The sequence below is a fragment of the Manis pentadactyla genome, chromosome 1 (genome assembly GCF_030020395.1).
Source record: "Manis pentadactyla isolate mManPen7 chromosome 1, mManPen7.hap1, whole genome shotgun sequence".
Taxonomy (NCBI): Eukaryota; Metazoa; Chordata; class Mammalia; order Pholidota; family Manidae; genus Manis; species Manis pentadactyla.
In genome coordinates, this window is record NC_080019.1 from 47470132 (window position 1) to 47483953 (window position 13822).

Below are 13822 nucleotides of genomic sequence, written 5' to 3' on the forward strand. Positions count from 1 at the left end.
TTTCCTCCTATTTTGTACCCCTCTAGCTATCTTTGAACTCCACTTTCTGGGCGATTTCCTCATCGTTACCTTTCGGTCATTTTGAGTCTTTCATTTCTGCTGTCATATTTTTAATCTCAAAAGAGTTTCTTTCGGCACTGGAAGCTCCTCTTAAAAATGACAACCTGTTCTTGTGACATGGAGGCAACACCTTTTCTTATTTATCAAAGGGTCTTTTGTATTTTCTTTTTATTTCAGTTTCTCCTCCCTGCATAATCTCTGTTTTCTCCAAGTTGCTTTTCTTCTGTTCATTTGTTTTATTTTTTTTTGTCTTTCCCATTAGGTGTCTTCTTCAGATGTCTGGATATCTGTAGTTGGCTCTTACTGAGAGTGAGGCACTCCAAGCTACTTGGAAATGTCTCTGCCTGCTGACTGAGCGTCTCGGCAGGTGATCTGGCCTGACTGCTTCCTGGGAAACCCATAACGTCAGCATGTTTAGGTCTGTAGGGTTGGCTGGATTCCCGAGAGGAGAACCCACCATTCACCAAATGGAGGAAACACACAGGGCAGCCCAGGGAGGGAGCAGGATGGGGCCTCAACCCTCAGTATGTGGGTTTTACTCAGCCCTGTGTTCAGCTTAGAACCCCCACCACAGAAGGTCCTATCTTCTCTTGACTAGGGGAAGGAGCATCTCCTGGATGCTGGCGCCAAGGGGAGGGTCTGGGGCTGCAGTGGTTTCTCCTAATTTTAGCCTTACATTTGCCCTAGTTCTGGAGGTGACTTGCTGCCTCCTGAGATTTTGCTCTGGTTTCTTCTTGGTTTTCCCCACTGTTGGCTTAGGATCTTGCCCTTTCAGGTCTGCTGAATCAGTTATCACCCTATTTTCCACTTTATAAAATGTTATATTACTTCCTTTCCATTTATGCTTTTAAGAATGTTTTTAATGCCATTACACTGTGGTTGAAGGGGGAAGCAAAGCTATTTTTAATGGGAAGTCATCATTTTCCAATTACTTGTCTGCCTTTCCCACCAGAACATGAACTTCATGAATCTCTATAACCTGCAAATCTGGCTCATGTTAGAGAGCCATGAGGTAGAGGTTGTTAATCCTGATGTTATCCTTGAGAGAGGGTGTGTCAGTCAGCTCAGGCTGAATCACACTGCAGTAACAAATGATCCCTAAACCTGAAGGGTTAAAATGACAAAGGTGTATTCCTTATTTGCCTTGCATATCCTTATGAGTTGGTTGCAGGTCCATGTCTTCTAAATTCTGAGATCCAGGCTGAAGGAGAAGCCTCTATATGTAATATGCCCATCTTGTGATAGAGTTTGAAAAAGTGAGCCACACAATGGGTGCTGAGGCTTCTGCTCAGAAGTGGCACACTCACTTCTGCTCACACTTCACTGGCCAAAGCAAACTCACACAGCCAGGCCTGCAGTCAATGCGGCAGCATGTCTAATCCTCCCTCGGTAGGCATGGTGAATATTTTAGAACAAAATGCAATTTATCTTAGTAGGTGTTACCTCCCCCCATTTTTTTATATAGGGAAACTAAGACTAGGAGGTGATGGGACTGGGATTCAAGTCCATATCTTCCTAATTACAAAGCCTGTGATGTTTCTACAAGGCTCGCTGCCTCCTTGGACCCCAGAATCCGAGCTTCCTCATCTCCAGCCTGCTGGTTGCTATGAGGAGACAGGAAACTGTGGGCCCTGGGCCTGGTTTCACACAGCCCACATATGGCTGATGCGCCCTCTGAAAGACCATACCAACAGCCATTTGGGTCCAAGGCCATAGTGAAATTGGTCCTCAATGTGCTTTAGAAATTGTATTAAATTTGTCAGACTTTGGTTTACTTCAAAAACAGGTCATCAAATGTTTTCAGAGGCCCTGTATTTATGACCAACACTATACTCCAGTGTTTGTATACAACAAAAAATAGACCTCTTGTTTAGGAAGTTCAAAGGTTAAATTTGCTTAAGATAATACTGTTTTTATTATCTTCATTTCATAAACTATAAATTTGAAGCTTAGAAGTATTAAATAGCTTGTCCAAAGTCATACAGCTAACTAGTAAGTGGGCCCTAAAGCAGTCTGACTTCCAAACCCTCGTAACCATTTAATATAGCTTCCCCTATTTTTTTTGACATATAGTTTACACATAACAAAAGGCATGTGTCTTAAGCATTCAGTTTGATGAGTTTTGATTTTATATCTCTATTGTGCTTATCACACAAAGCAAGATCTAGAACATTCCTATTAGCCCTGAAAGTTCTACGGTGCCCCTTTCCTGTCAATTCCCCCTGACTTCCAGTCATGCCCTAAAAGGAAATGACCTTCTGATATCCATCCCTGCAAATTTGGCCTGTTCTGGAACTTAGTATAAATGGAATCATGTAGAATGTACTCTTCTGTCTCTGGACTTTTTCACTCAACATTTTTTGAGACTCATCCATCTTGTTGTTGATATCAGTCTGTTTTTCCTTGTTGTTGCTGAGTATATTCCACAGAATGAATGTACTGCATTTGTTTATCTGTTCTATTGATGAAGATTTATGTCATTCCATGTTTGACTTTGAAGCAGATGGCTGTACATATACATTTTTTTGAGTCTGAGTAGATACATGGCTTCATTTCTAAAAACCTAAGAGTAGAATTTCTAGGTCACAGGGAGGCATAAGTTTAACTTCATAAGAAACTGCCGGATCATTCTGGTAAGCAATCGCACCATTTTACACTCTGCCAGCAGTGTATGAGGGTCTAACCTCTACATTCTCACCATCATTTGGTGTTGCCAGCTTAACTTCTTTAACCATGATGGTGGATGTGAAATGGTACTGTGGTTTCACAGTTCATATCTCTTTTGAAAGTTATTGTGCAATAATCAAATGGACAGTGATGAAACACCCAGCAGTTGGGCCAAAACGACGAGAGTGCAATTCGTTAAGAAAAACAGTGCTGATTCTGGGGTAAGCCAGACCTTCCATTCTCATGTCAGGAGGCCCCTGGCTCTCTGTAATAACACACTGTATTCCACCTTCTGGTTCGCATATACATTCCATGCATTACTCATTTTATATGACTTCTTTCCACACTTTTTTTAGTTGGATCTCAAAGTAGCTCAAGAGGCAGACACAATGAATTAACTTGCTGTCTGAGAGTGCTGGCACAGGCGGCTGCAGCAGGCAGAGCAGGGTGGGCACATGCGGCCTCACTCTTGCAGATGGGGTACTTTCTATGGAAACGTCACACTATTAACATTCATAAATCTACAGGCAGACGAGACAGGTTTTTATGCAGCGTCTTCTCTGCACCATGACAATTTGTGACCCCACCCTCACAATGGGAGCACAGGCAGGTGTGGCTGCTGCCAGTTTACAGCCAGAAGAGGGGACCATGGAGAGACTCAAATTCGTGGCTCAAGGTGCCTCTGCTGGAGGACAGATCTGTAATTTGGAGTTTCCTGCTGCAGAAGAATCCTATATTCTTTCTGCAACACTGCAGACATTTCCTTCATATAAGAAACATCTGAGCCAAAAAAAGACAAACTGCCACTGTTTGATACTTCTTAACACTGGGGAACTTTGGAGGGGTCAGGTTACTGTCTGACGTTTCACAAAGGCCCTAATCATTTTGCGATACCTACAGATAGCGATTTCTTACTTTAAAATGGAAATGGGACTCCTGGGAATAAGACGGGAGCCACATTATGTGTCCACTCTGCCAGGACAAATGAAAGACTCACAGAGAATGAGTTACCCAACAAAAAAACAAAAGCAAAGCCAACATTTCTTTAAGGGATCCAGGTGGCTTTTGAAGGTATAAAAGCTGATGAAGAAGCAATGTGACTGTTTCCACAACCAGCCTTTGCCCAGAACGGGTTGGTGGGAGCTCCCCACCATGTAATGTGCTGGACACTCATATCCTTCCAACTTTTTTGAATCATGGTAACCCAGAAGCCAATGGTTTTTGAAGATACTAGTCTATTTGGTACTTTCAGATCTAGTAAACCTATCTTCCAAAAGCTAGTGGAAGATGTGAGGACATGTCAAGCAGTAGGCTAGCAGGCTGCTTCCGCTAAAGGGAATATTCTAAACAGGCAGACTTCAATTAACGCACATGATCATTATCAGCAGGGCCATGTGAACCTTTCAGAAATAATATAAAGAGGAACAGGTTGCTTGGGACAATAGAGACACTAGTAAATGAAACTCCAGGAGGACCAGAATTACTTCTTATATCTCCTGGTAATGAAGTGGTAATAATACCAGGAATGACATGGTAGTATTGTACTATCAAAAAAGAAGTGGGTGCATCTGCCTAAGAACAAGATTTGTTTGGCAGAGACAAACATGAACCGAGCTCTCAAACATCACTGCACTGCACATCGTGGACAGCCTAAGACATCAGTGCTCACAAATAAGGTCACAGCTGGCCAGATCAGTGACTCCTCAGGCCTATGGCAGCTCGAACAGTACTCATCTCAGGATGTTTGTAGTCAAGCCAGGAAAGATATTCCCTATAAGAGTCCTCTGGTCTACTTTGAGCCAATCTGATATTTTTCAGCAAAGTGGAGAGAAGATGTATAGTTACGATTTTTCTTACTTAGCAGACAAGTGGGTTCAAAGTAACATCTGCCTGCTGTCCACCTTCAGAAATCACTTCTTTTCTGCAGCCTTGGCCCACTGTGGTCAGGTCCTGCTGTGGCTAATGAGCCTGGGTTGGCCAGGGGCTCTGATAGCTGCCCAGGCCCTCACTGCAGCTCTGGCTGTGCGTGGTGCTGTGACAGCCACTCTCTTTGCTGAGAAGGTCCCCCAGCTCTGCCTCTGCTCTCCTTTCTGATGCTCTTCTCATCTGACTTCCCAAGCAGCCACTGTCCTGGGTGCCCCACTGTACCCTCATGGCCCTGCCCCTTCCAGAGGATGGTGCCTTTGGACAGCCTCTGGTTCCAGAGCCACTTTAGACAAGAGACTATCTCCTGAGATTCAGACAACATTATAAAGGGACTAGAATGTGCTGGAAACTATGGTGGGTGTAGGAAGTTGGAGAATAAGACAAGATTCCTGACTGAGAGGAGTTTAGAGGGCCACTGACATGTGGACAAATACAATATGGTGAGGGGCCGTGCAAACCACTCACATGTGTGCTCCTTGGGCAGAGGCTTGGGTCTGGGCAGTTGTTTCCCACTGTTGGGGACAAAGGAAGGTCAAGTCAGGGATAAGAGACCCTGGCCTGGGCTCAGGGGGTATAGCAGGAGGACTCAGAGGGGGACCAGCCCCAGGAGGCTCTCCTCCAGCAGCAAGGGCAGAGGCTCCGGCCACAGGACTCAGTCTCTTGGAAAGCTCCAGCTTCGTCTTCCCTGTCTCCAAAGCTGAGAAAGAGCAGAAGCAACACAGGGTCCCTTCTTGTGGCAAACAGGGGCACACACCATCTGGGGCCCCCTGAGCAGCTTGGGAAGAGTCAGGTTCTGCCACAGGACTCCTCTGGGTGTTCCTGCCAGCCTCAGGTGCACGCCCTGCCTTGAACCCCATCACACACCATTGAAACTCCTTCTGGAAAGGGACCTCCTGCCTCCTGTATATCTTGGATCTCTTTGGGGCCACAGCCTGATCTCTAGACAAGTGCCACATCTCCTCTCAATCTTGTGCCCCTTTCTTGACCCAGAACCCTGCAGGATAACATTTAAAGAGTGTTTACTACTTTCTGGGTACTGTGCCACTTCCTTTCATTCTCACAACACCCCTTCAAGGGCAGGCCTATGAACCCTCTTTTAAGATGAAGAGCTGAGTCACACAGAGGTTAAGTGACTTGCCTGTGGTCACACTATAAGTAGGTGAACCAGGATTCAAACCCACATAGGCCAACTCCAGAATAGGTAACCCCAATCACTGGGCTATGCTGCCTGTAAAACAAGCAGCCTGCACAAATTTATCAAATAAAGGAGAGCTAAGAATGACCAGACAAACATGTGGTTGCACAGGACTGGCTGCCTTGGGCAATCCCTTGAATTTTAGGGTCCACACTGGGGTTCACAGGATCAAGTCACAGCTACCCAGAAATTGGAGGTCTCAGGGAGTTCAGCCCAGCCTAATTTTATTGCCAAAGATATTCCTGCTGGCCAAGCTCACTCATTCATCTAGAAAAATGCAAACCCTACTTTATGGAGTCATGACATTGTTAAAACACCTCTCAACTGTGGTTAATCACTCTTTACTTACCTGAAAACTAATGCCATACCCATCTTGATGCTATTTATAGCATGTCTGACAATTTGATTAGTTTTAAGAATTAACCCTGCTGATGTTACAGGAAACAGAATTTATCAGAAGCACTTCACCATGACGGAGATGATAAACAAATCCCTCTGTCTTTTAAAACTCTACCTACTCCATTTCCAAATCCCTTCATGGCTGTTTTCAACATCCTGACTATACAATTGTGACAGTGGGATCATAAAAATGTGTCAGTGGGCACACATACACACACCCACATACACACATTATTGCATTCTATATAGTTACTATAAATCAGAAGGAATCTTGAGTCAAGAAATGGGTGGAGCTACAGCTTCCCAAGGAGTTGGGCTCCAGTGGATACCAGGAAGGCATTCCCAAGGCAATGCCAACTGGGCAATCCCACGAGATAATTTCACATTGTCACTTTTCACATGCTTATCAGCCCAACAAAAACAAACAGCATGTCATTCCATATTCCCACTTAATTTTTCTGCCTGGCTCTGCCTACTTCTGGAAGTGAATACTAATAAAAACGACGCTGAGAATCAGCCCTCTGGACAGGACCCAGCCTCGGCACATGTCAGAGACATCCTGGTCCAAGACTACTTGGCAACTTGCTCCTTCACAGACAAACACCAGGAGCAGCCGTTTTGAACTCACCTTGTACCTTTCATTTCAAGGTTGGTACCACTCTTGGCAGAGCCAGGACTTGGGTGAGGCAAGCAAGGCACCCAGGGAGCAAAGCTGAAGGAGGCACTTGCTCCGGGGGCTGGCCTTGCACTTACACAACCCTGAGATTGCAGCTGTAGTGGGTGCATCCTTCAGGTCTGCATCCTGGGCACTTCACCTTGCCCCAGCCTTGGCCCTGACTCCCCTTCTCTAGGTTCATGACATCTCAGGAAATGTGTGTGTTATGATGGACAACCTAGTTCTCATCCGCCTACCTGGGGTTCATTATGGTCCAGAACACAGGTTCTGAGTTCTGAGCCTGCTCTGCTCCTGCCAAGCTGTGTGATATTGGGCTAGTTCCACACCTTCTCTGAACCTCCTGGATTCTCATCAGAAAATGGAAGGTAATTCCTGCCTCCCCTGCAGGACTGTAATAAGGATTAACTGAGGCCTTGTAAGGTGTGGTTCGGGATGGGCTTGGCACGCAATGTGTGCCCATGGTATGGGGCACTCAGCCAGTAGCACAGTGTTCGCTATCCTTATTACTGCTGACGGTGCTGTTGGCATCCCCATTCACAGTATAAGGCCAACACATGAAATCTAGGAGGTAACTTTCCAATGCCTTCATTAAAAACGGTATAGCACCCAGAATGCCATTTTGTGTCTGCGTCTGAGGTGGATGGCACACCAGGCATTTGCCACTGAGACTGTCTTACCTTGGAAGCACACTTCCTGAAGCAGGGTCCACAGTCCAGGTGTTCCAGAGCACAGGTGAGGAATAGGAAGGGAACCTCACCCCAAGAAGCAGCCCCAGGAAGGAAAGAAGGAGATGGGAGAGGAGGAGAAGGGCAGTGAGGCTCACTTACTGCTCTCATTTTGTGGATGTTGGACCAAAACTTGGAACTGCAGCCGGAGGATCCCCGGATTTTGGGCATCTTGGTCACAGCCCTGCAGAGAGAGGTTGAAATTCCCAGCCATGTTCCCAGGCTGCTGGTCCTCCAGCTTGAACACCTCGGGGTTGGTGGTGGAGCCTGGGATGTAGTACTCAACCCTCTCCTCCTTCTTTTCGCAGTTGGAGACATTGAAGCGGAGGAAGGAGACACTCGCCCGCAGGTGTGCGGGAAGGACAAACTGCCACGTCATGAGCTCGTCCTCAGGGAAGCCTTCTGGGTAGTTGGCAGACATCAGGGTTGCTGAGCCTTCACCCTCAAAGACAGATTCGATGATGCACAGTCCTGTTGGGAGCGGAACCCAATCAAGAAAGAACAGGAGGCGATTAGAGGCTGCCCGGGTTGTCCACAGCTGAGGGGTAGGGGGGTTAGAGAAGACGTGAAGGCGGTTCTCAGGTCCTGAGCAGCAGGTCTGGGTCTGGCATGGCAAGGGTGTTAGTGGTCTGCAGTAGCTGTTTAATGACCTACCCATCAGGAAAAAAAAGCCTGAATTTGTAGTGTCTGCTTACTTCCTGGTGTAAACCCTCCCACCATGGCTGACTTCAAGCTATCAATGTGACGTGACTGCACATGAGGTCAGGAGATGGCACAGCTACCCGTCGTGTGGCATTTCCACCCCACAGATACGATCAACATAAATAACCTCTGAGCACAGATAACAGTAAAATGTGGTGAAATAATTAGGAAGTGATGAGTTTTGAGTGTTTATTACCTTTGTTCTAAAACTAATTTTATTGTAAGTTCACATCATTTTATCTTTATTAATGGCTCTGTTTAACATGAGTTCATAAAATTCTTGAACATGTAACAATCAGCTCTTGTGAGCTGGTGTGAGCCAGCTCAAGCACACCACTGATACAATTACAGAAAGTGTGAGAGAGACAGAAGACAGGACAAAGAAATTAGAAACGGATCAAGGTAGGTCTGTAGAACCATCCCCACTTGACTCTTTGAAAACAAACCTCACATGCACAAAGGACAAAGAAGAGAGAGTTGCCACCCACTTTGCTAACAGAGAAGGTTGAGTCCATACCATGAGTGAGTAGCCCGCATCGCTTACAGAAGCTTGGGATCCTCTATTAAGCTATTCAGGCTGAATCACACAAAACCGCCCACATCTGGCCTTTTCTGACCCAGAACAATGGTGATTTTGTATGTTTCAACCTCAGCAAGTGGTGGGGAGGAAGTGGCAGGCTCACGTTTTATAGACGAACGGTTGGCAATGCTGAAGCCAGAGACATTTCTGTCGTGGAACCATGGCAGGTGTAAGGCCATTTTCACTTCTTCCTGCATTTTGATCCGGGACACAGTGCCGTTACTGCAGAAGGTTCCGATCCTGACCTCGGTGGCATCGATGTAACCGCTGATGGAGTGGGTGACTCCGTCCGGGCAGCTCTCCCCTGGCCCAACCTGCCTCAGGCGAGGAAGGGCGAACTGCAGCTCTAGGCCAATGCTCTTGTGAGCTTTCACGTCCCAGATGAAAGTTCTGTTGAGGGTGGGCAGCACCAGCGTGGAGGGCTGAAGCTGCATCTCCCCAAAAGGACACGGGCCTGCCAGGCAGTCTGCAAAAGGCACAGAAGCAACCTTGGTCACCAACACTACCAGCCACTCACGCTCCTCCTCACCCCTGCAGCAGACTGGGGGCTCCAGCAGGTGGGCTGCTGGCTGGTGGCCAGTGGCTCATCTTCCTCTGGGGAAGTGCCTCGGCTCGGGGTGCTGCATTGGGCCAGAGAAGCCTGAGCAAGTCTCACTATAGCCTCACTTGCATCCCAAGGGGAACAGCAGCCCCTGGCCAATCACTGCCCAGTGCAGCGGTGACAAGGCCTGACCTCCATGCTTTAAGTGACCTGACCTGGTGATGCCACTCATGCACCAGCCTCAGTCTGAGGCCACACCTCAGCTAAAACCACACCTCTGCTTATGTCTTCCCTGGCTCCCTCCTGCTTTCCTCACCTCTGCACAGGCTTCTTTGAAGGCACTTTCCCAGGGAATGACTGAAAAGTCCCTCCCTCTGTCAGGCTCTGTGCCCAGGGAGCCAGACCCAAGACACCTCCTAAGGACTGTGCTTTCCAGATGGAGTTACTGGAGCCCGGTCGGGGGCCTCTTCCTGGGGCTCCTGGGAAGGCAAAGTGAGGCCTTCTGCCATGGAGCCCGGGCCTGGGGTCATCCTATTTCCCCTGACCTGAGAGAGGCACACTTTCACAATTTTTAGGGCACAGTGCCAGGCCTCACCTTTTAAAACTGGTTTTCCCATCAACATACAGAGTACACTATGAATAGACAAGCCCCTTTACGGATGGAACTTGCAAATGCAATTATCTTCTTGCCTCATGGCTTTAATAAGGGTATTACCCCTGCAGCTGAATTTTCTTATGAGGTTAATGATTGACATCCTTGGACGTACTTTGTTTCCCAAGCGTTTTAAAACAAAGTGAGAAACATTGCTGTCAAGGAGGAAGTAAGAGGGAGCACAGGGAGGAAGTAATGAAAAGCAGGCAATGACACAGTAAGGCTTCTCGTCAGGAGCACAGGGACTCCGAAAGGTGTGATGGGCTCTGGCCGCTGTAGTAATCATCTGTGAATCTTTTTTTTTTTTTTTTCATTTTACATATATATATTGCATGCATATGACACATAAAGGAAATAATGAAAATACCGATACAATAGTTGATACACAAAAGTTACATCATTTATACCACAATAACTGATGCAAAACAATAGCTGATGTGAGAATTACTAGTTACCAATAACTTTTGACATACAGAAAACATTTTTATAATTATTTATAATAATTGTCAGGTATGACAAAACTCCAAGTTGCTAAGGTTGGATTATTACTCCTCATTTTGGAGATGGAGAAAGTGAAGCATGGGAACTGGAATATGCTCAAACGTCTTAGGATAAGTAAATGATAGAGTTAGGACTCGAACCCAAGGACGCTAACCTCAGAACCTATGCCTTTAACCATTACACAGTATTCCTTTCGGAATCTTGATAAATAATGCCTGCAGTTGGTTCAAAATTTATCAGCCTTATACACTGCTCAGAACTGTTTTGAAAGGTTGGTTGAGAAATTCAGGAAATAGAGGCTCATTGAAAACTCTAGTATTTCTACATACCGAACTAATTTTCCCAGGCATAGACCAATTAGAGAAGAATCCATCACCTTGGATTGTGAAGACACATCTACCAATTGATCTCCTTCCTAAGTCTTTCTGGGACAACAACTGCAAGGTATGCTCTGGACAGCAAGGCAGATTTAAATTGTTTCCACCCCTTTACTCACTCATTTAATAATTGCCTAAATGCTTCATTTACTCGTTACTGTGAGAACCGTGCTGCAAAAACATACAAAATGTGCTTCAATTAAAAGCATGTATTTTAGTTTAAACCAATATACTCAAGCTTTTTTTCTTTTTCTTTTTTAGATAATTATTTTTTATTGAAGGGTAGTTGACGCACAGTATTACATTACATTAGTTTCAAGTGTACAACAGAGTGATAAAACATTTATATACATAATTCTAGGTTCCAGCTATCACCCTACCAAGCTGCTACAATATCTTGACTATATTCCTTATGCTATACATTACATCCCGGTTACTTATTTATTTTACCATTGGAAGTCTGTCCTTTTTTTTTTTTTTTTGTGAGGGCATCTCTCATATTTATTGATCAAATGGTTGTTAACGACAATAAAATTCTGTATAGGGGAGTCAATGATAAATGCACAATCATTAATCCACCCCAAGCCTAATTTTCGTCAGTCTCCAATCTTCTGAGGCATAACAAACAAGTTCTTACATGGAGAACAAATTCTTACATAATGAATAAGTTACATAGAGAACAGTACAAGGGCAGTCATCACAGAAACTTTCGGTTTTGCTCATGCATTATGAACTATAAACAGTCAGTTCAAATATGAATACTCATTTGGTTTTTATACTTGATTTATATGTGGATGCCACATTTCTCTCTTTATTATTATTATTTTAAATAAAATGCTGAAGTGGTAGGTAGATACAAGATAAAGGTAGAAAACATAGTTCAGTGTTGTAAGAGAGCAAATGTAGATGATCAGGTGTGTGCCTGTAGACTATGTGTTAATCCAAGCTAGACAACGACAATAAAACATCCACGTATGCAGAAGATTTCTCTCAGAACGGGGGGGTGAGGTTCTAAGCCTCACCTCTGTTGATCCCCAATTTCTCACCTGATGACCCCCCTGCGACTGTGCCTGTCTTAGGTTGTTCCTCCCTTGAGGAATCTTACCCGTCTCTGGCTAACCAGTCATCTTCCGGGACCATACAGGGAAATGTAAAGTTGGTAAGTGAGAGAGAAGCCTTATTGTTTGAAATGGTTAGCTTTTTATTTCTTTGCATATTTATGCCCTGTAGCTTCTATGCCCAGCATTTGTCTTGAGGTATCTTTACCACTTGGAAGAATTATGATACTCGGTAAATTTGATATGAGGCATGAATTCTATTTAAGGATTGTAATTAGGAAGGAAGAAGTAAAGCTATAGAAGTAGCAGGCGGAAGAAAACCTGGGAAGATTGATTATTTCTTTGACATATCTTCTTGTAGAGTAACTTCAGCATGTATAGGTTTTAAGCTACTACTTAAATTGCGCACACACATTAACATAATAGGAGTATAGTTACACAACCAAAGCATACCTGTAATTACCAGCCATCTCCAGTGAAACCAAGAAAACCAGTTAGGCACCTTAGGCATTTGTGAAAACTTATCTATGATATGGTGGATATTGTCCAACTGAACTTGAACAGTCTGAGAGAAATCAGACAAATTAAAACAACCCATTCCTGGGGACTGTTCACATCCCTTATGTTCTTTTAACAGTAAATAGTCTGTAGTTGTAAGATTTTGGAGTGTTACAATTTGCACTTCTCCTAATTCTTGGTTGAGTTCCAACAGTATAGATCCAGTCAAATTTGTTGTTTTACTGTATGCAAAGGCCAGCTTAGATATCTCCTTCATCATTCCCATGGCAAGTACAGGAGCTGGTGGGATGAGTGCATCTACACCTGTGGCAGTGCGTGGATCTTTGTTGGGGTTTTTTGATGATCATCTTCTGGCATGAGTCTTCCAGAGAGTGCTGATGTTGGAAGTTCTCTTTCATATCATATCTTAGTTCATTTTCGGGGTAGCCCAATTAGGCTTTGATCTTCTGTATAAACGCAAACAGACCCTTTGCCTACCCTTTTATATGCCCTTTATACCCTTGTGTAGAACTCATTGGAGGTTACCACACAGGAACTGCCCTTTTTTTTTTTTTTGGTATCACTAATCTACACTTACATGATGAATATTATATTTACAAGGCTCTCCCCTATACCAGGTCTCCCCTATAAACCCCTTTACAGTCACTGTCCATCAGCATAGCAAAATGTTGTAGAATCACTACTTGCCTTCTCTGTGTTGTACAGCCCTCCCTTTTCTCCTACCCCCCATGCATGTTAATCTTAACACCCCCCTACTTCTCCCCTCCCTACCCACCAATCCTCCCCAGTCCCTTTCCCTTTGGTACCTGTTAGTCCATTCTTGAGTTCTGTGATTCTGCTGCTGTTTTGTTCCTTCAGTTTTTCCTTTGTTCTTATATTCCATAGATAAGTGAAATCATTTGGTATTTCTCTTTCTCCACTTGGCTTGTTTCACTGAGCATAATACCCTCCAGCTCCATCCATGTTGCTGCAAATGACTGGATTTGCCCTTTTCTTATGGCTGAGCAGTATTCCATTGTGTATATGTACCACATCTTCATTATCCATTCATCTATCGATGGACATTTAGGTTGCTTCCAATTCTTGGCTATTGTAAATAGTGCTGTGATAAACATAGGGGTGCACTGATCTTTCTCATACTCGATTGCTGCATTCTTAGGGTAAATTCCTAGGAGTGCAGTTCCTGGGTCAAATGGTAAGTCTGTTTTGAGCATTTTGATGTACCTCCATACTGCTTTCCACAA

At 44.7% G+C, this 13822-nt stretch overlaps 1 protein-coding gene across 1 annotated transcript in view; it reads right to left on the reverse strand.

The window, feature by feature from the left end:
• Window positions 1–13822, reverse strand: part of CDCP1 (CUB domain containing protein 1) — a 69855-nt gene that overhangs the window by 21167 nt on the left and 34866 nt on the right. Inside the window, exons 3-4 of the mRNA XM_036899358.2 lie at window positions 9034–9396; window positions 7751–8119 (exon numbers count right to left, since the gene is read on the reverse strand). Coding sequence (XP_036755253.2) covers window positions 7751–8119; window positions 9034–9396 — 732 coding nt within the window. The remainder of the gene's footprint in view (window positions 1–7750; window positions 8120–9033; window positions 9397–13822) is intronic.